Source organism: Drepanopeziza brunnea (genome assembly GCF_022702325.1).
Source record: "Drepanopeziza brunnea f. sp. 'multigermtubi' strain 214-2 chromosome Unknown ctg13, whole genome shotgun sequence".
Lineage (NCBI taxonomy): Eukaryota > Fungi > Ascomycota > Leotiomycetes > Helotiales > Drepanopezizaceae > Drepanopeziza > Drepanopeziza brunnea.
In genome coordinates this window covers 1,665,956-1,691,373 of record NW_027094076.1, presented here as the reverse complement: position 1 = coordinate 1,691,373, position 25,418 = coordinate 1,665,956, and the positions used below count along the sequence as shown (strand labels likewise).

At 50.0% G+C, this 25,418-nt stretch overlaps 9 protein-coding genes across 9 annotated transcripts; 5 read left to right on the top strand and 4 right to left on the bottom strand.

Moving 5' to 3' along the window:
* Positions 1–95: 95 nt before the first annotated feature.
* L3040_007620 (uncharacterized protein) lies at positions 96–1,173 on the top strand (the record flags this gene model as incomplete). The annotated part of the gene is made up of 4 exons (XM_066154926.1): positions 96–666; positions 728–814; positions 977–1,013; positions 1,068–1,173. The coding sequence occupies 4 exons, from the start codon at positions 96–98 to the stop codon at positions 1,171–1,173; spliced, it is 801 nt and encodes a 266-aa protein (XP_066010808.1).
* A 526-nt stretch (positions 1,174–1,699) lies between these two features.
* Positions 1,700–5,094, bottom strand: L3040_007619 (uncharacterized protein; the record flags this gene model as incomplete). The annotated part of the gene is made up of 12 exons (XM_007291809.1): positions 1,700–1,968; positions 2,019–2,176; positions 2,228–2,306; positions 2,374–2,439; positions 2,492–2,576; positions 2,631–3,052; positions 4,032–4,410; positions 4,471–4,593; positions 4,645–4,797; positions 4,846–4,895; positions 4,965–4,982; positions 5,052–5,094. The coding sequence occupies 12 exons, from the start codon at positions 5,092–5,094 to the stop codon at positions 1,700–1,702; spliced, it is 1,845 nt and encodes a 614-aa protein (XP_007291871.1).
* Positions 5,095–5,717: 623 nt separating this feature from the next.
* Positions 5,718–8,331, bottom strand: L3040_007618 (uncharacterized protein; the record flags this gene model as incomplete). Its single annotated transcript, XM_066154925.1, has 6 exons — positions 5,718–6,136; positions 6,193–6,802; positions 6,859–7,123; positions 7,176–7,745; positions 7,954–8,042; positions 8,245–8,331. The coding sequence occupies 6 exons, from the start codon at positions 8,329–8,331 to the stop codon at positions 5,718–5,720; spliced, it is 2,040 nt and encodes a 679-aa protein (XP_066010807.1).
* A 1,098-nt stretch (positions 8,332–9,429) lies between these two features.
* L3040_007617 (uncharacterized protein) lies at positions 9,430–10,020 on the top strand (the record flags this gene model as incomplete). Its single annotated transcript, XM_007291811.1, has 4 exons — positions 9,430–9,578; positions 9,672–9,816; positions 9,876–9,934; positions 9,987–10,020. The coding sequence occupies 4 exons, from the start codon at positions 9,430–9,432 to the stop codon at positions 10,018–10,020; spliced, it is 387 nt and encodes a 128-aa protein (XP_007291873.1).
* A 1,116-nt stretch (positions 10,021–11,136) lies between these two features.
* On the top strand, positions 11,137–13,076 carry L3040_007616 (uncharacterized protein; the record flags this gene model as incomplete). The annotated part of the gene is made up of 3 exons (XM_007291812.2): positions 11,137–11,253; positions 11,306–12,918; positions 12,968–13,076. The coding sequence occupies 3 exons, from the start codon at positions 11,137–11,139 to the stop codon at positions 13,074–13,076; spliced, it is 1,839 nt and encodes a 612-aa protein (XP_007291874.2).
* A 482-nt stretch (positions 13,077–13,558) lies between these two features.
* L3040_007615 (uncharacterized protein) lies at positions 13,559–15,520 on the top strand (the record flags this gene model as incomplete). The annotated part of the gene is made up of 7 exons (XM_066154924.1): positions 13,559–13,953; positions 14,010–14,250; positions 14,319–14,509; positions 14,557–14,673; positions 14,725–15,098; positions 15,164–15,254; positions 15,304–15,520. The coding sequence occupies 7 exons, from the start codon at positions 13,559–13,561 to the stop codon at positions 15,518–15,520; spliced, it is 1,626 nt and encodes a 541-aa protein (XP_066010806.1).
* Positions 15,521–17,874: 2,354 nt separating this feature from the next.
* L3040_007614 (uncharacterized protein) lies at positions 17,875–19,312 on the bottom strand (the record flags this gene model as incomplete). The annotated part of the gene is made up of 4 exons (XM_066154923.1): positions 17,875–18,089; positions 18,257–18,681; positions 18,730–18,958; positions 19,015–19,312. The coding sequence occupies 4 exons, from the start codon at positions 19,310–19,312 to the stop codon at positions 17,875–17,877; spliced, it is 1,167 nt and encodes a 388-aa protein (XP_066010805.1).
* Positions 19,313–20,126: 814 nt separating this feature from the next.
* L3040_007613 (uncharacterized protein) lies at positions 20,127–21,466 on the top strand (the record flags this gene model as incomplete). The annotated part of the gene is made up of 4 exons (XM_007291815.1): positions 20,127–20,153; positions 20,283–20,574; positions 20,624–21,040; positions 21,093–21,466. The coding sequence occupies 4 exons, from the start codon at positions 20,127–20,129 to the stop codon at positions 21,464–21,466; spliced, it is 1,110 nt and encodes a 369-aa protein (XP_007291877.1).
* A 1,019-nt stretch (positions 21,467–22,485) lies between these two features.
* On the bottom strand, positions 22,486–23,930 carry L3040_007612 (uncharacterized protein; the record flags this gene model as incomplete). The annotated part of the gene is made up of 4 exons (XM_066154922.1): positions 22,486–23,243; positions 23,296–23,423; positions 23,535–23,802; positions 23,867–23,930. 4 exons carry the CDS (start codon positions 23,928–23,930, stop codon positions 22,486–22,488), a joined length of 1,218 nt encoding a protein of 405 aa, XP_066010804.1.
* Between the last annotated feature and the right edge of the window lie 1,488 nt (positions 23,931–25,418).

The following is a 25,418-nucleotide window of genomic DNA, read 5'->3' as shown; positions in this document are numbered from 1 at the left end:
CTTCGAACTTATATCCAACACGTCTTACTCCATCTCTCCCGCCGCCAGGCACGAATGGATTCTCACCGCTTCAATTTGAATCCAACAGACAAAGTATGTCTGCGATGACCACGAACGCCGCGAAGCCCTTCCGCATTCTCGACCTCCCGCCCGAAATCCGCACCAAGATCTACATCCTTCTCTGCACCTCCCCAACGCCCTCCGTTTCGCTCTCTGCCGTCTCCTCGCCCTTCGCGGAGCCAATCCACCCATCTTTCCCTCAGAACCTCCTCCTGACAAACACGCAGCTCTACCACGAGCTGCGACCCCTCTACTTCACCACCAACAGCTTCAGTCTGACCATCCGCCGCCGCAATGACGACTGGTCTTACTTCCTCGCTGCTCCCTTCCTCGACAATCGTCGCCAGATACACAGCCTGCGGATCGTGGTTGTGAGGTGGGGGACCAAGGATTTCTTCTGCAAGAGCTTGATCCCAGTTCTGGAGGACTGTGTTTTGAACGGGAGGTTGAGGCAGCTGGAGGTTGTGGTCCGGGAGGGGTTCTTGAAGGGGCTGGCTCAAGGAGAGGGGGAGGGCTTTGAGAATTGGAAGAGATTGACGGTCTTGTTGGGAGATCCGTATCTGGAGAGGGTGAAGCTACTGGCTGGTTCTGTCGATGAAGGGTGTGGTGAGCTGTCGGAAGGCGGGTTGATCCACTTGAGAGATGTCACGGAGCTTCTGAGGTTAAGAGGTGGATGAGACTAGCGGCCTCGGGACTTCTGATAGAGGAAACTGGGTAGAAGAAATGAGATACTACGAAGCTTCTTGGGCAAGTGGTAAGTGGAGGTGGTGCTTCTGCGTCAAGTAAGTGGGAAAAATCAAGGAAATGAAAAGTAGTACGATCAGCATACGAAGGACAAGATGAAGCGTGCTTCTTGATACGGTCATGTCCAAATTCGGCGAGAGGAGCTTCGCAAATTAGCAGGCTAACATTCTAGTCCGGGAATTTGCAGTTGCTAAAGAAACGGTGATCATGTAAGAACCCGCCTTGAAATCGAAGGTGACCTCGGCGGGTAACGAACGATACAGCCAAGAGATTTACTATGTCTCGAATTCCAGGATCCAGATGTGGAAGGCACGTCGAAGCCGCACAGCTTCCGCACACACCAGGGATACTCCAAAACCCATGTTATGACCTCTCCTATTTACACAACCTCTGGCCACCGTTCCGTTCAAGCCTGAAGGACCTGCTCTTTCCCACGAAGGGAATTCCACGCATGCCTAACTCAACACAGAAAAGCATCAGCTATAGAGCTTGGAAGCGGAGGGAAGAGACTTGTCAAAATAGTATCATGTTGCCGAGCCGATGAACAGGTGATCCTGAAAAAGAGTCGGGGCTAGGTAGCCGATTTCTTTACGCGGCGAATTCAACTTCACTTGGGTGTCAGAATGTGTGTACTTGTCATATTTTTTGTTCAATTTAATTAACGTTCCCCCTTCCTGTTCTACAAGCGCGCTTAAATGCCCGTAGCAAGGAAGAGACCAGCCATTTCTGATCTCAAAGTACTAAGATCAGAAACTCGCATGTGACTTTTGATGACCCCAGTGTTTGTGCGAAAAAAAAGAGCCAGAAACCAGATTAGCCAATCATGCCGAGAAGATCATGAATCAACCACCACCCATTGCTCCAGTGTGTGTGCACGTCTTCCGCAAATCGTAATCTAGCGGGTCGACATCGCCTTTGTGACAACACGCTTCAGTGCCAACTCCTTCTTCTTCAGGTCATCGGAAGTGGAGTCCTCAATCTCAAGTTGGGCCATGGCGTCGCTGAGAGCAGACTCGATCTTGTCCTTTGTTCCGCGCTTAAGCTTCAGAGACATAGTGGGGTCGGAAACGATCTCCTCAACTCTCGAGATGTACGACTCGAGTTGTTGTCTGGCCTCAAACTTCTTACTGAAAGCCTCATCGCTGTTCTTGAAGGTTTCGGCATCTAAATCTCACTTAGCTAAGTCATTAGGGACTTTGAGCACATTGGCTTACCATTGATCATGCTCTCGATCTCACCAGCAGACAGCTTTCCGACGGAGTTGGAGATGGTAATGTTGGCACTGCGTCCAGATGTCTTCTCAGTAGCAGTAACCTTGAGGATACCGTTGACGTCAACCTCGAAGACCACCTCGAGAACGGCCTCACCAGCCCTGGCAAAGGGTTAGTGGTGGACTCAAGGAGGCCAGGGACTCGAAACCTACTTGTAGGGGGGGATTGGAGCAAGCGTAAACTCTCCTAGAGAAGTATTGTCCTCGCAGTTGACACGCTCACCCTGGAACACTGCGATGATCGGAAAGTCAGCTATTGTTTGTCACACCTCAGGAGAACTTCAAGGAGTATAGATTACCTGGGAATTGAACCGTCTGCTGATTGTCGGCCACAGTGGTGAAGGTTCTTTTCTTGATTGTAGGGACTTTGAGAGGCGTTAGCTATTTTTCAGAGGTGAAATCAAAAGGCGAACCTACCAGTCTGTCCACGGGGAACAACCGGGGCGAAGATGTTACCTTCCATGGCAACACCGAGGGAAAGGGGAACAACATCCAAGAGCAGCTTTTAAATAACGTTAGCATAACGCCCCAACAGTGCCGCTACATTAATGCTTACCAAATCGGCAGTATCGGCGGAGGTGGCCTTTCCGGAGAGGATACCAGCTTGAACGGCGGCACCGTAAGCAACAGCCTCATCAGGGTTGATGCTCTTCTCAAGCTTCTTCCCATCAAAGAAGTCGCTCAAGAGCTTCTGGATACGTGGGATACGGGTAGAGCCACCGACAAGGACGATCTCGTCGACCTTGCTCTTGTCGAGATTGGCATCCTTGAGAACTGTGGCAACTGGGTCCAGGGTACCGTTGAAAGCCTTGGAGTTCAAATCCTCGAAACGGGCACGGGTGATCTGGGCGTTGAAGTCCTCTCCGTCGAACAGGGAGTCGATTTCAACAGTGGTTTGGGCTCCGTTGGAGAGAGTTCTCTTCGCACGCTCACATGCGGTACGAAGACGGCGGAGAGCACGTGGGTCGCTGGACAGGTCTGGGGAGGAAAATGTTAGCAACTGTGAATTCCGGCGCAAAGTAATGTAAAAATCTGGATAATAAAGTGGACGAATTTAGTAGCTCGTATTAGACATTCCGAGATTTGGATAATCTCTGGGCAAGGGTGGATGATGAATTGACATGGCAGTTGGATTCCGGAATGAAGTATTGAGTGGTGTTGGTAGTCTGGCTGGATAATGACTAAGCTCGACGGGCAAGGCAGGACTTTGATCTCATATGAAGAATGAGATCAGACTTGTACTCCTATGTACGACCACAACATCGGAGATCTGGATGATGGCTGGGCATGGCTGGATGGTGTCCTGGATGAATGTTGCAAATCGTAATGGACATTGGGAGATCTGGATGATGACTGGGCACGGGTGGATGATGAGGTCGACCAAACAATATCCAGTAGGCCAGCAGCCAGACAGAAATCAGCCAGTTCGGACAGAGATATGCAGGTATCCACATCCTTGATAACGTGGCGGACACGTGGGTTGACCAAAGACGTGACGTTGATGGCGGCAAATGTAGCATTTGCAAAAAAAGCAGAACGTCGCTGAGCATGTTGTGAACGTGGTAGATGTACAGAAGTTGGTTGAGGTGTCTGGCGATGCATCGATGTTGCATGTAGTGAGCAGCCCGACTTTATTGCCAAGCTGACCATCCAGAGTCCGGAAAGAGAATCCAGATATCCAGTACTGAGGAAGGAGCATAGGTGCAAATGCCCTTGCCCTGCCGATTTCGAATGTCGCAAGTCCTACCCAGCACAGTGTCCGGAACATCGCTGCAGGTGCGCTTGCCATACCCGAGTTCAAATGTCACCAGTCCAGGTTGTGAGGTTTTCCAACGACCCTGCCCAGATTGAATCCGACGCTGTCGGATTCTCCATGTCGCAAATCCTACCCAGGATAGTGAAATGAAAAAAAAAAAAGAGAAAAAAAAGGGAAAGGAAATTTTTTTACGTTACTCACCTTTCTTCGTTTTACGGAGGAATTCTTTCTTGAAGTGGTCGAGCAAGGCAGTATCGAAGTCAGAACCACCAAGATGAGTGTCACCAGCGGTAGCCTTGACAGTAAAGACACCACCCTGGATGTTGAGAAGGGAGACATCGAAAGTTCCACCACCGAGATCGTAGATCAAGACATTGCGCTCCTTATTAGACTTTCCGGCACCGAGACCGTAAGCGATAGCGGCGGCGGTAGGCTCGTTGATGATACGGAGGACATTGAGACCGGCAATGGCACCAGCATCCTTGGTAGCTTGACGTTGGTTGTCGTTGAAGTAGGCCGGGACGGTGATAACGGCCTTGGAGACCTTCTTGCCCAGCTTGACCTCAGCAACCTCTTTCATCTGTTCAGGGCGCGCTATCAGCTTATGATCTCAATGTTCCGCAGGATGGTGACCACCTACCTTGCTCAGCACCATGGAGGAGATTTCCTGTGGGGAGAAAATCTTGTTCTCGCCGAGGTACTCAACCTCAACCATGGGGCTGCCCTCTTGGTCAACGACCTTGAACGGCCATGACTCGATATCCTATTGTAGAATCAGGATGGTGATCTTGTGTATGGGCAGTCGCTTCCAAACCTTCTTGACTGTTGGGTCATCGAATCGACGTCCAATCAATCGCTTGATATCGAAGATTGTGTTTCTCGCATTCATGGCGGCATTGTTCTTGGCAGATTCACCAATCAGACGCTCCTTATCCGTGAAACTGACGAACGATGGGGTTGTGAAAGACTGGTCGAGGTGTTAGCATCTTGTCATGTGAAGGAATGGTTGACCAACTCCTTGCTCGTTGGCAATGATCTCAACGTTGGTGCCCTCATAGTTGGCAACTGTAGTGTCAATCAGTATGAGATGTCCGGAATGTGGTGGAGAGCTGGAGCGATTATCGAGAAACGTACCGCAGGAGTAGGTGGTTCCTATCGGGGACAAATTAGCTGTCTGGTCTTCAAGACCGCAAAGTCATTACAGCAGGGTGTGGCACATACCGAGATCGATACCGATCGCACCGTCGTAAACCTCGTCAGCCATGATTGATTGTGTGGAGGGGGATTGGGGGATTTTGGAGTTGGGAGGAAGGAGATTGTCGAGGGGCGGAGAGGTTGATGGAATCTCAAAGCATTTGCAACTGCAAAAGTTCTCAAGTTTCTGTGGAAAGGCGGCGCTAGGTCCCGTTTCGCTAAATTTTGCTCGCCCGCTAATCCCGATTAGGAACCATTCGCACTCCACTCACCGCTCCACCGAAAAGTTAGAAGTGGACTGTGAAATTATGGATTTTAGGGATTTTAGGGACTTTATGTATTCGCTGAGAAGGTTGAGTTCCGGCCTCGGCGTTCTGTTGAGTTGCATGCAAGCTTTGATCAAAGACTAGTAGAATTTTTGAGGACTTCACTACATCCGGCCGAACACTGCGTTCCTCGTTTCACTTTCAAGATCTGCATGTTCTTGATATGTGGGTTCTATATCTGGTGTGAGCTACCTAGTCACCAGAATAGCCGCATAAGATATCCTCGGAAGTCAAGAAGTACATTAGTATACAACGCCATCGCCGAGGCAGAGCCTTGCTACCCCATCCCAATGACCATTTCATCTCTGCGCGACGCCATTCCCCAAGAACCATTCCCTAGAAACCATGAAGAAATTAACTTGTCCCATCAGCGTAGGAGATTAGCAAAAACGGTGATCTTCTCGAGCTCAACATCCTGTCCACTGGCTGGCTTTCCGGATCCCTTGGGCAATGCAGCAATCAACTCAAGCTCGATTCTGTTGACACCGGGGAGAAGGCGGGCTTCAAAGAGAGGGTGCCGAGGATCAACAGGGTGGCCGGGGATAAGGGGCATGGCATTAAGTCTCTGCGTTCCAGAGGTAACGAAGAGCTTATGTTGTCGTTCAAGGAGGGAGGGTGCAATAGTTGGCTTGATCTGGAGGTAGTAATGAGTTGAGGGCAGGTTTATGGTGATCGATTGCTGAGCCATAACTGGAGAAGGTGGAAGGTCCATACGGAAGTGGCGAGAAATGTTCAGGCCAGGGTGAGTTGCAAGGCACAGATTTGTGATCATGGCATCAGCCGCAGCTAATCCTGTCAGCAATAATTCCAATTCAAAGGGTTACGAAGACTATCATGCTTACTTTTACCAGCTTGTCGCCACTTTGAATCAAACCCGGGATTTGGGGGGGTGTACTGCGCTTGGTGGTTGAAGGATTGTGCATAGCCAACAGAATTGAAGTGAGTAGTAGACTGCCCTGGGGTTGATGGAGGAAGCATGCCGTTTGCAGGAATTCCAGGGGTAGAGACTGCATGATTCGACCCGCGAAAGGTGTTCAAGGGTGCCTGAACAGCTGGTGAGTTACGGGAAGCCTCTTCATTCTTGACAGAAGCCGAGTGCGAGGGTGTAGGAGAAGCTACAGAGCCTGATGCGCTTCTTGCTCGTTCAAGTTGATCTAAGCTCGGGGCCGGTACTGCAGAAGCAAAGGGGTTTCGACCACTTGTACCATTGGCAGCTTGAATCGCAACTGGAGCAGGGGCAATTGGTTGAGGGGCAGGCGAGTCAGCAGGGCTCGGTCTGCCTGGCATTCTCAGGGTAATTTTTGGGGGTGGCTGAGCGGACTTCGTCTTCAGCTTGATTCTGGGCGGGAGTGCTGGAGTTTTGGGTGGAATTGCTGAAATTTTGGGTGAGATTGCTGGAGCTCCGTCGGGGACAACCTTTTTGATCTCAGGGAAAACTTTTGTGAAGAAGACCTAGCAAGTCGTCAGTAATTTCCAGCTAGTGCGGAGCGCTCATATAGCAAACGTACTTTGAATTCATGGGCCAGTAAGAAAATAGGGCTTCCGTCTTTATTGAATTTGATAGCATTCTTCCAGATGTGGCTTGCCTCGTGCTCGAAAGCACCCCAACTTTGATACGAAGATACTCCAGTCGCCGCAGCCTTGCCTCGAATCCCCTTTGTGCCTTTCTTGAGCGTCCTCAAGCTGACTGGGTGATCGATAACCTCGTAGTAATCTGGATACTCCTCTCTTGAAGGGAGTTCAAGGAAGGGTAGGTACTCGGGAATAGTGTCCCTGTGGTTCATTGTCAGTACTGAGACGAGTCACAGAAAGTATATCGATTTACTCTGGGAATTCTTTTTGTGCAATCAAGTCATCCACAAACTTCTCTTGGGCTTCCTGGAAGGTGAGTCCATGATAGCCAGCTACTGAGAAACGTGTATCCGGCAAGTTGGGGGTCACACTTTTTCTCTGAGGTTGGGAATTTCTTGGGAGACGGCCACGAGCCTTCTTGGTGGTGGTGGTTTGGACACGAACATCAGCTTCGCCTGGAGCATCCTCCTCACCAGCGCCTTCCGTAGAAGCTGGTGCAGGCGAAGTAGGCAGCGGTGTAGCAAAGGCTGAATAGCCAGGGATCAATTTGTATGCCGGATTATGCTTTGTCATGTAGTTGCTTAATGCCTTCCTCAAGCGCTCAGAATCTTCATATATCTCGGAGTCTTTGGTATTGTACTCCTTTGCATTTGATATCATGCGCTTGAAGTAGCTTTCCAGTGTCGTGAGGTTTGGGAATTCGTGGCGCTTCAACTTGGCTTCGATAGTGTCTAAGGCAATGGGCATCTTGATCATCTCGTAGTAGTCGGGGAATTGCTTCTTGCTGGGAAGTGTGAGGAAAGGCGTCGCAATTAGTCGGCCACTGAAATACTTGTCAGTCAAGAAACACTCGAATCAGATGTCACAATTCCAACTCAAAATGCATTCACTTGGTCCATGAGGATGCGGGGGGATACACAGTTCTGTTATCTGTTGCAAATACTCGCAGGACAAGGCTGGCATAGACCACAAGGGAATCGTGCAGTCAGTTGTCGCATTGGGAGGAACAAAAAAATGGAAGCGTAGGGTACCTTTTATCGGCTGTCTGGCGGAAGGTGTCGAGCAATTTGAGGCCCATCTGGGTTGTGGTTTCGGGACTCTCACCCTGAGAAAGCAAGTCCTGTTCCTCGGTCAGCCTTGCCTTGCCTTGCCTTGCCTTGCCTGCTTTGATGGATGCGGTCCGTAGGGTTGGGTCGGTCGAATGATGGTGCAGTGAACCTTCGGCGCCCCTCGACCCTGCGACCAACATCGAAAGCACAACAACCCGGCATCGCGCACACAGTAGCGCATCCACGCGGCGCATCGCGAAGGGCGTCACCTACACTGCCCGGCATCTTTCTCCTCTTTGCAGCACGATCGTCCAGCTCCTCTCCGGAGGGAGCAGCGCCATTGACCTTGCGTTTATCCATCGTGTGTGTCCTTTCCCGGCGGACGTCGCGGGCGTGAAATCCGGTATTGAGAGAGCTCGGGCGCTTTTGTGGTTTGTATGGAGTGGAGGATGCAATCGTTGAGTTGAGCTGTGCCCAGGGCGCAAAGCAGGTCTTGGTCGACGCGATGCTGGTCACGGCCTCAGGGATTTGCTCCTGTCGTTGTTCTTGCGATCAGGTTGCCGAGAGTTAGTTACAAGCTGGAGCGGGCACTACCTCCCGTACTGTATGATCCCCACGAAAATCAAAAACCAAGATTGATTTCACCGCACAGCCTTGGGAGTCGGCGTGGCAGTGGGCGTCGCAGTGGCCGGTCGCAACGTAAATAATGAATGAGGCCGAAGAGGATGTGGCTCTCGGTGTGCAGAGATGCATGCGTTCATTCACCTCCGCTGTTTTTGCGCAAGAAATAATAAATGACTGTCTCCTCAAAGTCCAGCGCGGCAGTCCCACTCTGGCTGGCTGGCTGGCGGGCGGGCGGGCTCCCTGGCTTCCCGGGCTCCCTGACTCCCCACACAAGCATCGATTGGCACTGGTCGGTCACGTGAGACACCTCCACTAGCTCCCGCCGCCAAGCCGCTAACTGCGGAGCAGTATTTGTTTACTTTACTTTATGCCACCCGGAAGGAACCAGAATCGTTGTTCCAGCTCAGCGGTACAGCCAGCTCCTACGGACACTGACACTGACACTGACACTGACACCGACACCGACACCGACACCGACCCCTTCAATACCTTACACCCTACAGTACCGCTCACCCAGCTGCCCCCTTGGATTGCAAATCATCTTCTCTTACCGTCGCGACGTTGCTCGTCCGTTCTCTTTTGCCTGCGCTTTCCATCCCACGTCGCCTAAAGGGCCGAATCTCCTGCACGCCGTAACTCCCACGAGTCGAGTAAGGCCAAAAACTTTGTTTGGATCTGTGCTCGTCCGCAGCATACTCCAAATTTTGACGCGTGGATCCCGAGCGGCTACCAGCTCTTGCGCAGGACCTTGAAATCTAACACTTCGTCGCGTACTGCCCCTCCACTAGCTGTTTGCTGTACGGACAGAAACGTCTCGAAGTTTACGTCGCAATCATGAACAACTTCCCCCGAGCCGAAGACCAAAAATCTAAGATGTCGGCGGAATTGGATTACTCTAGGCGCAACGAGTCTCCGAGGCCGCTCACCGACGATGAGAAGGCGCTTTTGGAAGAGTTCATTGATTCGATCCACTACTCGGCGAGGTAAGTAAACGGCGGCGCAGAAGGGAGACGGATGAAGACGGCTATTTGCTATTTGAGGCTCCTCACAGATCGGGTGCTGACTCTCTTGCGCAGATACTCGGATAACGAATACGAATATCGACATGTCCAGCTGCCGAAGAACATGCTGAAGGCCATTCCGAAGGCTTACCACGACTCGACCAATGGCACATTGAAGCTGTTGTGGGAGGAGGAGTGGAGAGCATTGGGGATTACACAGGTGTGTTAAGGCTACGACGTGCGAGAGAAAAAAAGCAAGAACTGACGGCAGATCTGCAGAGTCTTGGATGGGAGCATTATGAGGTCCATGAGCCTGAGCCTCACATACTTCTTTTCAAGTAGGATACCCCAACTCTGGATAGGTCGAGGATTGAGCTAACTCGGTCATAGGAGACCGATCAACTATGCTCCCCCCGGCCAATAGAGGCGCTGCTTTCCTGCTCATGACCTTTAATTTCGGTGGATTTTTGACGGAGCGCAAGACTTTGCAAACAATGGCGTACCTATGCTTTGATGATGTTACGTCTCATGTCTCTCGATACACCACGCCTCTTGGCCTCCGCTTCTGGCCTTCTTTCGATGTACTAGATTAGGGTTAATGGACATCCCCCTTTTTCCAAGGTTATCCGGCTCTCCTTGGGTCTTACTTCCAATTCCGGGCTTGGTTGGTGGTGGCAGGTAGTCGTTGTATAAATTTGAGCAGGGAATTTGTCGTTCGGCAGGAACAGGAGATAGAAAAATGAAACGGTAGATAAAATACCAGCTGTGCGGCCACTACTCTGCTGCTCCGGCTCTTGTTGAACGTGATAAGTAGTGTAGTTGAACCAGGAATGTGTCGAGCAACCCCCTCAAATGTAACAAAGACAGAACGTGGATATCGAAGCTCTTGGACTTGGACCTGGGGGTAGCGTTTGGTTGCACTGCACCAACTCTACCATGTTCATGTTGTTGTTAAAGAAGTATAGCAGCTGGTTCAGCGGACGAAAAAATGTCAAATTGCAACTATGCGGTCGACTCATGCCATACTACCGATGCCTAGCCAGAGCTACCCGGTCGCTTGCTAACAAAAATTCATCTTCATATAGATAAAACAACACGAGAACGGATACGAATGAGCAGCACTGGGATCCGGCATTTGCCAAGCTGCTTTGGGACAGGTGTGATCCTTCGATGCACCTCTGGATGTACGTAGTACGTTGTAGGAGACAGATATACCGAAACCTCAGCTGTTTTATAATCAACCAGTTCAACTTGTGCTGGTGCCAGCTGCACCTTCTTTCGCCCTCTAGCCGTTGTTCTACCAATCTTCTATTGTGCACTTACCAAGTCCCAGCGCAATCTTGGAAGTTCGCTTCGCTCTTCTATTTGGTACTAACGTTTCTGAATCAGTGCTTCAATAACCACCCAAGTACCGGTACCGGTAGTCTACTCTTTGAGGAGGAAGACCGAATCGCTCCCGACGTTCGAGCTATTCAGCCCCCTGTTCGGACGAAGTCTAATTGATTGAACACAAAGGCCAGACAGACGACTTATGGCGATCATGAAGACCGCAGCAGAACTCTTTTATGTGGCTTTCTTCTCGTTGTTGAGAACTTCGCACGCTGCAGATCCTGAGACAGCCTCGACGGCACATCCATCTATTCCAGATGTTTGCGCGGTACGCTTCTCTATTCTTACTCCAGACATACGTGTCTAATTGTATTCATCAGATATCCTCCAAGTCAATTGTGTCTGATGCTTGCGCCTCCTACTCTACCCTCGACAACCTTAGTCGAGAGCTACAACCCTTCCTCAACGACATTACGCAAAATACCGATTTCTTCGCATACTATCGTCTGAATCTCTTTGGCAAGGAGTGTCCTTTTTGGAATGATGAGAGTGGCATGTGCGGGAATATCGCATGCGCTGTGAACACCCTGGACAACGAAGAAGATATTCCGGCAATATGGAGAGCGGAGGAATTAGGAAAGCTGGAGGGCCCGAAAGCGGAACATCCTGGCAAACATTTACAGGAAAAGCGAGGGCCGCAGAGGCCGCTCCAGGGCATGCTGGGCGAAAGTGTCGGAGAAAGTTGCGTCGTTGAATACGATGACGAATGCGACCAGCGAGACTATTGTATTCCGGAGGACGAGAGCGCTGGATCAAAAGGAGACTATGTTAGTTTGGTGGACAACCCGGAGAGATTCACGGGTTATGCTGGAGAGGGAACCATGCAAGTTTGGAACGCTATCTACAGGGAGAATTGCTTTTCAAAGGAATCCTTCCCCAAGTCGGCGTCCCTTGGTTCTTCGCCATTTTCGCAGAAAGGTCCTGCGATAAGTGAACTTCAAAATGTCATCCGGGAACGTGGACGTCAGCAAGTTCTTGAGGAACACCAGAAGCACACCCCAAACACACCCTTCGTTACCGAATCTGGTCTTGAGCACGAGGATCAATGCTTGGAGAAGAGGGTTTTCTACAGAGTGGTTTCAGGAATGCATACTTCCATCAGTACTCACCTCTGCTGGGAACATCTGAACCAGACGTCGGGAGAGTGGGGGCCCAATTTGCAATGCTACAAAGACCGTCTGCACGGATTCCCGGACAGAATATCTAATCTGTATTTCAATTACGCTCTTGTCTTGCGAGCTGTTACGAAACTCGGACCGCACCTCAAAGATTATACGTTCTGCTCAGGGGATCCAGCGCAAGATCGCGCTACGAAAGAGAAAGTACAAGCACTTACCGCGAAAGCCGGAGCTGTACCTCCAATTTTTGACGAGACCCTAATGTTCGTTAATGGCGAAGGCCCAAGTTTGAAAGAGGACTTCCGCCAACGATTCAGAAATGTCAGCCGGATCATGGACTGTGTTGGCTGCGATAAATGTCGACTCTGGGGTAAGCTGCAAACTGCCGGTTACGGAGCTGCACTGAAAGTCCTGTTCGAATTTGACAATGATTCAAATGACATCCCCATGCTCAAGAGAACAGAATTGGTGGCGCTTTTCAACACGCTTGCACGCATTACCAAATCGCTCGAGGCTATCGCAAAATTTAGAACTATGGTTGGGGATGCGGAGCTAGGTTCGAGTGACGACGTGGAGGACAAGGTGTTCCCTGACAGAGTCACAAAGCCACACAATGTGGTGCCTAAGCTCGATCACAAGGGAGAGCACAAAGACCACACAGAGGCCGACTTCGTGGAGCATGAAAGGGAAACGTTGCGCCGGAACAGACTACCAGCCAACGCTACTTTCTCCGAACTTCTTAAAGCCGAGTTAGGTCTCACATGGAAGGTGTTTAAGTACGTGATCAAGAGTTGGATCACCTTTCCAAAACATGCGTAAGTTTTGCTGCATGAATCTGATATAACCCAACTAACAATGCTCCAGATGGGAGATCTTCGTACTTGAAGCCTCCAGAGCTTGGAATAATTACATTGGCTTGCCGGTCCGCCAGAGGACGTGGACTTTCAGACGGCCTGTTTTAGATGAGCTATGAAGGCTTGATTTTCTGTGGGTAGGCGTTTCTGGGGTACATAGGCGTCAGCATCAGCGTATGGAGTTTGCGCCCGAGTGGTGGTTTAATATTGTATTGGTGGACATTTCCTTCTCGAGATATATTTCACAATGGGAGCCATGGAAATCCAAAGAACCACTCGTCTTGTGCGTTGCATGGTTTCTTTCAGATTGGTCTCGTTCTTCGATGGGAAGGAAGAGGAGATCAGTTTGAAAGCCAGAAAAAGTTTGACTTTGAGAATGCATTTTCCTCTCAACAAATTTGGCCTTTGTGACTGGGTAATCTTTTCTGCGCCATGCTGATGGAATCGGTGGTCTTATATTCATCTGACCAGGAAACTCCGCGAGAGCACTCGTTTGTAGCTCCTTCCCCCCAAGCCCGTCCCGAGTCCTTATCTGCAACTTCTGCTCTTCCTTGCCTTCAACATCACAACAGCCGTAGCGAGAAGTCGAAACTACATCACGATGTTCGCTCTCTACTCGCTCCTCGTCCCGGCTCTTCGTCTCGTCAGCTTGGTCAGCTGTACATCTTACATTGGAGTCAAAGACCCCCATTTCGGCACCGACGTCTTCACTGGCATCCCATTCGCAAAGCATCAAACTCGGCTTCAGCCTCCTGTTCCGTTGTCTGGTGATCAAGGAGTGGTCATTGCAACCAGTCCGGTTAGCAAGCGATGTCTCGAGGTTGGTCCTGGTGCCTCTCCAGCTCTTGGGTCGGAAGACTGCTTGACCCTTGATATCGTCCGTCCTTCGAACCCTCCAGGTCGAGACACAAGCGGCTTCGACTCGGTCACTATCACAACCACTGTTAGCAACATACACAAGACCAATCTTCTGCCGGTCTACGTCTTCATTCACGGGTACGAAATCTATATATCCGACTTCTCATAAAACTTCGCTAAGGGAGGTTTCATAGCGGTGAATTTATCAAGGGCGACAAATCAGAATACGATGGCAGAAACCTTGTCAAAACCAGCGTCACTCTTGGACACCCTATCATCTATGTCGCTATGAACTATCGCCTCGGCTTTCTGGGATTTCCAGCCGGTAAGGAAGCCCAGTCTCATAATTCTACGAATCTTGGACTTCTTGACCAGCGTCAGGCTTTGGTTTGGCTGCAGCAGAACGTTCGCTATTTCGGCGGAGACCCGAAGAAGGTCTGTTTTGCATTCTCCTAGACCAGAGCTCTACATCTCAAACCATGATTGCTTACTCCGCCACCCAGGTTACCATTGGTGGTCAAGGTAGCGGAGCTGACTCGGCAGCTTATCATTTGCTTGCCTACGGAGCCAAGTATGGTGGCCTCTTTCGTGGTGCAATCCTCCAGAGTGGCTCCGCCACCGGCTCCTCGCCGATTCCAAGTCCGAAATACACCGACTACCAGTTCCATTACAACGCTATTACTTCAGCAACGGGGCATGTTACCCTAACTACTGATTCTCCGAAATATCTAACATTTGTAGCTGCGATGGTGCTACCGCTGATAGCTGGACCTGTCTTCAAAATGCCCCAATCGATGCACTCGTAAAAGCATACAGCAAGATCTTCTCCGATACAAGATTAGGTAGCTTGGCTCCTGTGTAAGTGGATTTAAGGCTTCCTTTTGACACAATGTCTAACGACTCGTTTAGATTCTCTCCAGTCATCGATGGGAAGTTCTTCACAGACTTCCCGTCTGTATTGACGGAGCAGGGAAAATTTGCACGTCTACCACTTCTTTTAGGAACGACAAAAGACGAGTTTAGCAATTCTGTCCCAGTTGATCGAGGCTTCGGGTCTGACGCTGCCATTTTGGGATATCTAAATTCAAGATTCCCCTATGTCAGCGATAGCACGCTTCGCTGGCTCTTGACATATTACCCAGTCTTCAATTTCAAAAATACTGGACCTCCACTTTCGGGCTCTCAGTGGACCCGGGCCATTGCTATGGTGAACGACCTACTGTCCTTTTGCCCAACGACCGAGCAAGGTATTCAGGTCTCAAGAGTTGCAGATGTCTACAAATGTCTGCACCCACCATTCCTACTCTCTACAGCGCCATCTACTGCAATTTCTAACCCTAACGTACAGACCGATGGGATTCTGTTCTCCAATCAGCTCCAGTTCGCCAATGGGAAGGTGTACCTCGCGGCAGTGACCTCCACTTTGTGTTCCCTCTTGGGTAATATTTCCACTTCCTGTTCCGGCAACCATTGCTAATAAAAATCCAGAGGTGACATGGCCAAACAGACTCCAGCAGACCTTGCTCTGATTTCCGCATTCCAACGCGGACTGATCAGCTTCGTCAATAGCCTCGACCCACGCTCTATTAGAGCTGCAGACGCTGATTTTGATATAATTTGGTCCAAGATTAACGCCGATATTGACTTTGTTAATCACACTGTTTGCAGCTTCGTCAAGGCTAAGAATGCAGAGTTCATGCGCTGAAGGCACTCATCTGAGATTTCAACGTGGTACAGAAAGTTATTTTCTGTAGATCAGAAACATGCTCTAGGCTGTCGTTTGCTCTTGTTAATGCGAAACCCCACTTGCATCGACGATAGCCAACGCCATATGGGTCTTGGTGGTGAGGGAAAACGATATATATTTGGTCTTCATGCAACCTCGAATATCTCTGTGAAGACAAACCGTCGTCCGTTTCCGTGCTGTATGCTGTATGTACTAGGTATTTGAAGAGGAGTAGGTGATCGTTTCCCTTGACCTGCCGTGGTCAGTCACCACCTGCTTAAATGCCATTGCCATTGCCACCAGCTCATACATGCATGCATACATACATACCCAACCCTCCGTCTACACGCTATGCTATCCAAGATCAGTCGCCAGAAGAACACTTTTCTCATTTCACTACTATGGCATGCACAATAGCATCCTCTCTCTTTCTTTTACAAAAGGAAGAAAAAAAGGAAAAAGGAAAAAGAAAAAAAAAAGGGGGGGGGGGGGGGGGGGGCATTGCCGTCTCGCTTATCGTGATATATACACGCCCGAGCAGAGCAGCGCGCTTTCCATGTCGGTGTTTTCTATAACAACATGGGGATTCTAGATTCTAGATTGTAGATTCTAGGGAGAAGATGGGAAGTTGGGAAGTTGGGAGGGGTAGGTTTTGGGATGGGGGAGTTGAAGATTGGTGGATATACATATACATATAAGGTAGGTATACAAATATATATACCCGCATGAACGCACGCACGCACGCACCGTAGTTATGTACTGCTAGCTGCTCCGGGGATACAGCAGCAGTGCCGATGATAATTATTCCTATGCCTGTTTATATCAAGGGTCTGGGCTGGCCTGACGATGTCGGTGTTATTTATGGTGGTACTCTTGATGAGCTTCTGCGGGCAGAGGGGCGTGCGTGTGGTGGCGGTGGGGTTGGGTATTCCTGGTTTCATCATTAGATGGATGTACTTTTTGATCTTGTTGGCTATCGTATAGTATATATAGATGAAGGATTGGGCGGGGGAGGGACGGGGGGTGGCTAGCCCGCTAGCTGGTCTTTTGCTCGAGGTTGTGAACTGTGAACTGTGCGTGTTGGTTCTGTAGTCCGTGTATCCCGATTGCGTATTTTTTATTATATATTTTTATTATTATTATATATATATATATATGTACGTTTCCCCCGGACAGTGCTCGATCATCATCTCTCTTAATTATGCTGGATTAGTGCTAGTTTAACCCAGCCCGTGTCCCTCTCGAACTCTCAGTTCTTGCTTCGAGACTAAGTAGGTGCTCTCTCTGCTGTTCCCACCTGCTTGAGCCCCAGGTGGGCTACTAGATCTCGCAGTGCAGCTTCGTATCACTCCTCGTCATCTCAAGAGGCCCACGCACTTGGTAGTGTTAAGGTAGACACGGCGAGGGACTTGACGGTATGCTGCTGCTGCTGCGCTCGCTGTCTTGGCCTGGAGCGTATCCATTACAATCCAATGCCCACCAAGGGACTAGGGGCAATGCACGATATCTACCTATCTTATACGGGTCTTGAAGACTTCAGGCAAGAAGCGCTCCAATCTCGCACGGTGCCTCATTCATAAATTTGCTGAAATCACATGTGTGAAGATATATGTAAGTGTTGCATAGAGACAGTACCGTACCTCGTACGCCTTCGCTTAATTTGTTCTGGCGTTCGGTGAAAGATCGTGGCTCCTTGCTGGGCCTGGGCCTGACGACGAGGGTTGCTCTCGGAGTGAGAGGAAATCGTCCTGGTTACCAAGTTCAGTAATCACATGCTGATAAACCCAAAGAGACGAGATGCGTCGCAAATTAGTCAAAGGGAAACAACAAAAATTGCGAAAAGGCGGAAGACTCCTCGTGTTGGATCGCCGGTAGCGAACGTTCATTCCTAGCGTGCAGCGCACGTAGCTTCTTGCAATTGCAAAACTGTCGATAAAAATGGTATCTGATTTCTGTCTACTCTCCAAGGTCCAGGGGAGTGGATTCCTTCTATACGATTAGAAGGAATCACATGGACTAGCTAGTAGTATATAATAGTATTTACAAGGAAGTTGGGGGTCCCTGAGGGTAGGCCACCCTTGAGGGTATGCCACTCTAAGCGAGGGCATGCCCATGTAAGCGAGGCATGCTCATCCGTAACCGAGCTGACCCCAACTAAGCTGGGTCGATATTGATGCACCAACACCTCGAGTTGGGAAGAGTGGATACCAAAAATGCATCGAAAGGGAAGTAATTTCTTCAAAAGGACGCTCTGAAGAAATCAAGTAACAAGAAATGGGATTTTGCTTTTGTTACATCTGCTGCAAAAGATTTGAATTTCGCTACGGGAAGACCTAGTACTCCTCGTGTGACGATCTCAATAAGGTTCCTCTCCCTTGCCGTATGACCACATGGGAAGCAGAGAACAAAATATCCTGGAGCATTGAGTACAGGAGATACATTTCACCGAAGAGATCACAGAGTTTTGTGTGAAATTCTGGAACTTGCAGAACACAGGCGGTCTGGTCGTGGATGACATGAGTACTGGTCTGACCGAAGACCTTTCCAGCTGGAAAAATGAGGGAGATTTTTCCGGGGTATAATTTTTTTGGTCGACTTGAGTTCTGGCCTATGGCCCGGGAAAGTACTTGAAGGCAGCTGATACTTTCTAACCTTATTGGAGATCCGAGATACTTATTGGCAAAGGCATGCTCGTTACAACATTACCCACCTTACATTTGATCTCTTCAACCCGAAGCTGTATAGCTTGAATGCCATCAAGATGATCTTTGGTGGCCATTTCTGTCAGTTCCAGGATTTCGTCGCTCGGGCTTTGAAGTGTCCAGGCCAGGCTAACGTGGAAAGCGTCGGTAGCATCTTGCATTTGTGTCCAGTCCGTCTTACGTGACGGTGTATCAAACAGAATTCTCTTGAACCTCGCGGACCGGCGCTGTTCCTCTTTCTTGCGTGCAATAGTTAAAGGTTCAGATGGGGGCTTCGGGTACAGGGGTGGTTGGCCGTATTGCTTTACAGTCGAGTTGCAAACGTGGAGAAGCTTGTTTAAGCCATCTTCTTCGGGTCTCGGTATGCGTAAGACGAGAAACCAGCGAGTACCTTCAAAGTTGGCAACCCATTTGAGACCGTTGAAGGACAGATTGAAGCTTAGGAGTCAGTCACGTGACCAATATCGACGTTGCAAAAAGGCTTACGGTCGAATCCCAGATTCCTTAACAGCCCGACGCAACGAATCAACGAAATCATCTTTTTGCGGTGCTAAGAATCCAAGAGACCTGGACAGACTGACGTGGAGGGGTAAAGGGACACCAATGTCGCTCGTTACGAGTGAGTGGACTTTCGACTTTGGTTCTCGCGAGTCTCTCTCTTGAAGAGCTGCGGTCAGCTTGGTCAAGGAGACATCTTCCGTCTTTGTCGGATACCCTCGATTGAGTCAGCCAGATCTTTGCCCATTGTGGTGCAGGAAGTAGAGAGCATACACTCGATGTAGAGATGGGTGGGCCAGTTGCCCTCGATATGGGGGATGAGCCTCTTCCTTCCTTCGTGCAAGCTCGGTTCATCCCTGGTGCTCCGTCTCGTTGTCGAAGCGTACAAGTCGTGGAACTTGGAGGGCAAGGGTGGAAGGTCTAATACTGTCTCGACACGCTTGCGCTTAAGGTTGAGGTCGGGAAGATCCTTTACCGGACGGGGGGTCGGGGTCAGGGTCGGGGTCAGGGTCGGGGTCGGGTTCACCTCGCTCTCCTCTTCATCGGACGAAGGGTAGTCGACGAGCGCCATGCTTTTTCTGGCAAGCGGTAGTAATGGAGAGACAGCTTCCTGACACTGGTTGAGTGTGAGTGTGAGTGTGAGTGTGAGTGTGAGGGTGAGGGTGAGGGTGAGGGTGAGGGTGAGGGTGAGTGTGAGGGTGAGGGTGAGGGTGAGTGTGAGTGTGAGTGTGAGTGTGAGTATGAGTATGAGTCTCGGTTTCTCGATCCACGATTGAGGCTTCAGATACGACTTGCGTGTATTGCTTGGGCGATGGTGATGGCGGTGATGGTGGTGATGGTCTTGGAGGTGATGGTGGTGGGCGACCTGGAGCCGAGACTGGATACGGCACTTAGACGCCTGGACCAACCTTAATAATCTCGCTTGCTATTTCTGGTACTCCAGCTCACTCCTGCCACCCGGGGATCAGAGCCTACGGAGTAGAGGATCAGAGTCAGACAAGCATCAGCCACGACGACAGGTCAGCGAATGCTTATTAAGCCGGATTGGCATGGGTCACCAGTAAATCATTGGGCCGCTAACAGGAGCCAAGCGAGGTCAAGCCAAGGGCAGTGCTCTTGTCTTGCCCTTGCCCTTGCTCTTGCCCCAGACGGGGAAGTCGCCAGCAAATGACGTATCCCAACCGAAAGTATGTAATAATCATAATCTCGTTGATCCAAGGGTGACTACTGACTGACTACCGGTACTCTGTCGTCCTTCTCCCTTCCTTCTCTCCCTTCAACCCTAACCTTCAACCTTCAACCTCCGTCCTCCACCCTCCATCCTCCAACCTCCCTCTCCATTGCCTATATCGCATCCATCGCCGAGGTATCGTTCCTGATACACCATGGAATCTCCACAGGACAAGCAATGGGTGAGTGCGTCTCAACTGCAACAACTGCAAGATATACATCAATACAGAACAGCATTCCAGCTCGACATTTACGAAAACCGCTGCTGTTCAACGCAGGATGCATGCTTCATCTACTGATCCCTTCACCAGGCCCAGAAATACCTCCTCGGTCCTCTCAATGAGCCTGAGCCCAGCGAGGAAACTGGCCCTGGAACGCACTTCACTTCTTCCGTCCCCAGATCCAGATCCAGCTCGTCCACGTCAAAGTCGCCCGCAACTGCGAGTACCTCCAAGGGTCCTTTCGTCTCAGCCTATTTGACTCCTCCGCAATCTGCCAGTCCTACCAGATCTTCCTTTCACCCATCAAACCCATATGGACCCGGCCGGAAAATCTCGGGCGAGCATTCAGACAACGCAAACGGTAAGGGGCGGAGAAGAAACAGTGAGTCGCTACCTTCCATCATGTCGGATTCAATCTGACCCAAATCTAGGCTCGCTAGGACAACGATTCCCCGGAGACATGTCTCACCGACCCCTCGATCAGTTGCGGAAGGAGGAGAAAGCTGCACGCAGATCACCTCATCTCAGGAAAAAACATCAGCCTGGAGCCGATTGCATTGATAAGCTCGACAGAACCATGTTCGGACTGTACCACCACGAGGGCCCATACGATGCTACATTGATGGCAAGAAACAGAAGCTCCAAGATTTCACCTGTTGAAGCCGTTCGGGAAACCAATGCGGAAGCTATCAAGGCAACCCCACAGGAATATATCAGGGACTCCTTGACCAAGCATGTGCCATTGCAAGGAACCTCTCTCATTCCACCAGGGATGGTTTCATGGGACGGAAAGAAGATGGTGTATGAGGAAGGAGCTGATCTGATGCGAGAGCCCGATGCTGCAGGCGGTAAGAAGCCGACTTTCTGTCTGAATTCATCTCCATGCTAAACCGAATTCAGGCGCTTACAAGAGATGGGACCACGTGAAGTATCTCCCTGAGGATCTCAAAGGAAAAGGCGAGCCATCTTACTCCATTGAGAAGGCCTTGAAAGAGCAAAAAGACAGAAGAGCCCGAAACGGCATGTCAGACGAGCCCCAATCTTTCGAAATGCAACCGCCCAAGCACAGACCCGCGAACGGTAGCCGTCAACGAAGCGTCAGCGGGAATCATGAAGACTTCAGAAGAGGTGCCGGGAGACTGCCTGGCAGCTTTTTAAGGGCCCCAGAGTCCAATGATATGAACCGCTCGAACTCGACCGGTCGAAGAATTGGTGAAGGGTTGAAGAAGAGGTTTGGGAATTTTAGAACCAATAAGCACCAATCTGAAGCTTAAGGTGGAAACTGAGCGAGGAAGAGGAGAAGATCGAAAACGATATACGACCACAGTATAATTAGCTACATACTGTAACTTCAGCGACAATAGACATGGACTGGGAAAGGCTTCAAATGTATAATACGGGTAATGAGGCAAATGAAACGAACATATTTTCTTTTCGACATGATTGTTGGCTCTGTCTTTACATTTTCCTCATTGCGTGAACTCTTCCAGCTTCCGTTGTGACATCAGCTGTATAAACATTTCTTCTGTTATCACACCGTGCCGAACCAACTCGGACATTGAAAGTCGAAAGTAGTCGTTACAGAGCTCCCAGGAGTTACGTACCCCAGCCACGGAATCTTCCTCACCAGCTCCCCTCCTCCCGCATTCCCGAACGCCTCAAGAGCCGAACCAGGTATCCTTTAGCTCTACCTCATTCAGCACAAAACACAGAAGGAAGAGTAACATACATGTCGAGACCTGAGTTAAAAAAAAGAAAGGCCCACTTCCAAGTCTCGAGTCATCGTCATATTCATACCCGATACCTGTAATCTTGCATTTGGTCTATAGCGACTGTTAACGGGAAGTTCAGTCTGATCTGATCTGATCTGATCTGATTCTGAGCTGAGCTGAGCTGAGCTGAGCTGAGCTGAGAGGCCTGATGCCACTACACACCTAGGTACCTAGCTACCTACCTAGGGAGGAAGGGAGAGAAAGGGATGGGATACGATAGCTCGGCTCAGGTGAAGAGAGAATCTGGACCACGGACGAGCCCGAAGCAACGACGATGAGGAATGGGATCAAACAAGAAGCGCAAGATTCAAAGATGGTATTAGTATGGGAGACACTGCGTCCCAAACCTGAGTGGGATATGGACTCGGTTCCCCTGCCGCAGGAATATACCAACCGACGCCCATGGACCGGTACATCGTGGTGTGTCCAAATCCCCACCCACTTTTCTCCCGCTCCCGAGCAAAAAAAGAACGGACCGGACATATGAAGTTGGATTGTCGTTCGGGAAGAATGTTTGTCGCTCAAGAATAGAACTGGCTCTTTTGGAAACTCTCCACGCTCATGTCACCCGCCTTCCCTGCCGGGACAGCCGGCGCTTTCGTCTGGCTCGTAATACTGTTCGTCCTGCTCCCACTCTGACTCGCGCTCTTGATTTCGGCAACTGGCATACCTGGCCGTTTGGCAACTTCGAGGTAGACACCGGGAAGATATCCCATGCGGCCGTCGCGGGCGCGACATCTCCACCATTCGCTGGGGTTACCCATTGGGTCACTCTTGCTCAATACAGCCACCAGATCGCCCTTCTTTACCTCTAGATCAATGCCCTGTACCGCCGCTCCAGCCTCAGGCGTGAAGTCGTACAGGACCCTGCAGAAATCGAGCTTTGAAGGGTCGATCTGCACAGGTATCGGTTGGCCGTCAGGGCCGATTTGCATCTGGCCCGAAGCTGCTAGTCTACGCTGCTCTTCCTCTTGCGATGCCGCCAGCGCTTTGATGAGCTTGCCCATCAGATATGGGAGGCCGAAAGCTGCAGCTAGGAAGAAGATGAAGGGTTTCTTGCTTGGGCGAGGAGTTTGGGCCGGAGAGCCGTCTGGGTGGAATTTCCGTCCTTCGAAGGAGGCAAATGCGCTCGGCGTTAGGGCCATGGCATCTGCTGGAGGTGGCCGTCCTGTTATTCTGGCAAAAAGCGTGCGTAGCCAGCGCATCAGGGTGAAGATGCCTAAGATCGATCCGAGTGTGTTTCTGAGGTTTCCAAACTGCTCTGCAACGGAGACCATGGCTGCAGCTGTCAGCAATGCTGTATATGGAGCAGTTTTGAGAGCAGAACATACCATAGAAACTGGAGTGGGTAGCCATGTACGTGCTCTCCAGCATCTGAGCAAATCCTCCAAAGGCGCCCACTATACCCTCAATGATCTGGAACGTTGCCTGCGTGTTCTGTGTGAACCCATTCGTCAAGCTATTCGGATCATTAGGGTCTCCCTGCATACCCCCCATCCCACCATACATCCCACCTCCCATCCCTCCATACATGCCTCCTATTCCTCCCATGCCTCCCATGCCACCGTACATGCTCGATCCATATCCGCCATATCCCATTCCACCCATGCCTCCCATCCTCGAGTACGGTGACGAGTATGCAGAGCCCATCCCTCCAAAAGGAGATGCTACACCACCCATCCTGTTTGCGTTGTACGGGGAGTATGCAGATGCGTTTCTGTTGACTGCGGATGTGAGGGAAGACGGCCGTTCAGGGACTGCAGGCGCTCCAGGAGCTCCGGTTGATAAGGGATCCGTTACTGGATTTCCTATTACTGATCCCGCGGATGATCCCACAGCTGCGAGTTGTCCACCGTCAGCGCATGTCTCTGTGGACGAGGAGAGATGCTTGGGGAGACGAACCTGTGCTGCCGACACCTCCAGCTCCGGCACGCTCCCACGGCTTCGGGGGTGATACTGTCGCCATTCTCTCGCCTTCGCAGCTCTCCTCTGCCTTCAAGGCCTCGACCAACTGGGTGGTGGGCTTATCTTCTGGATAGTGCTGGTGGTGTTGAATATCCTGGGCGCAAGCTTGTTATGTGACGCTCTGGAGGCGAAAATGCCGAGAATCTCAAGAAAGTATTTGCGGGGTCGGATGACAAAACAAAACAAAAAAAAAGCAAAACAGAATAAGGCTCAGTCAACAATTGAGAGGAATCAACAATAAAATTTTCGTAAACTGCCGTCTCTTGATGATGTTGGATCGTCTGGAAGTACGATGATCTATCCACTTCTTGCGCTGCTAAGTTCAAGTCTCACGGAGGTTGGGAATATGCCTCGGCTCAAGCGATATCCCCATGTCAAAAAGGGTCTAACGGAGCACAGAAATCCAGAAATCCGGGGATACGAATGGGTCCTTTTTCGATCAATTTGTTTGTAGCATTTCTTTTCAAGAGTAAGACTTCACAGGCGCTACGAGACGGATAGCTCATATTCACTTTCATATTCTCGAGCCAAAATACTTCGGAGTGTTTGTTGCCACAAAGTCCTTTGGAGTAGTCAACCTACCTATCCGTCATGATCTACGGAGGTATCGAGTCAGCAACTTACCAAAAGAGCAAGCCTGTATCTCGAATCATGGATATATTGCTCGATATGAGCCTTGGAGTTAGAATAGAGGATTCTGTTGGTTGTGCTCTTGAATATCGGGAAGCAAATGATGATTAATGTCTCAGCGGGATCAGGCAGGTTATGAAAATATTCAATGGGAAATCTTTGCCCTACAAGATGAGTTTCTAATGAGATGAGTTCTAATGTGCAATTGACGAGATTATCTAGGATCGCCAGCAATCTCCCAAGTATCCCAATCAACGGTTTCCATCGAACGTAGCTCTAGAGGGCTAAACCAGCATTGGGCCCATAAATCCAACTCATCGTCGTTTACCGAGTCAATTGGGGTAACCATTTGCAGAATGTCAGAGCTTTCTATGGTATATGAGAAGCGCAATGCCGTCTTCGGGTCTGGCACTATTGACTCGATGTACCGGTACTTCATAATAGCCTCTTCTTCTCCGGACGTCAAATAATGTTTCTGTCTTTTACCATTCGAAGTTAATTTCTCGTATTCCTTTGGGATCCATGCTTTGCTAACATCTTTCATCTTGTCACTGTCCGCTTCGATGACACAATACCATTTATCAGCATCAGCCTCCTAACCAGCAGGTACGTTTACTATTTAAATTATTAGCTCCGCGTAACTAAGTGACGATCTATAAACCAACATACCCAAATTAAAGCCCCGTCCTAATTGATTAACGTGTGTTGAGCCTGGGAGATCGAATGCCTTATCTCTAGAAAGCCTATTGTTCATATTGATATCCGAAGCTTCGTCCTATAATTTGCGTAATTAGTATAAGCTTATATTATACGGATATAAATGAATTAAGTAAAATTCACTGCGGAGACTGTTCGATAG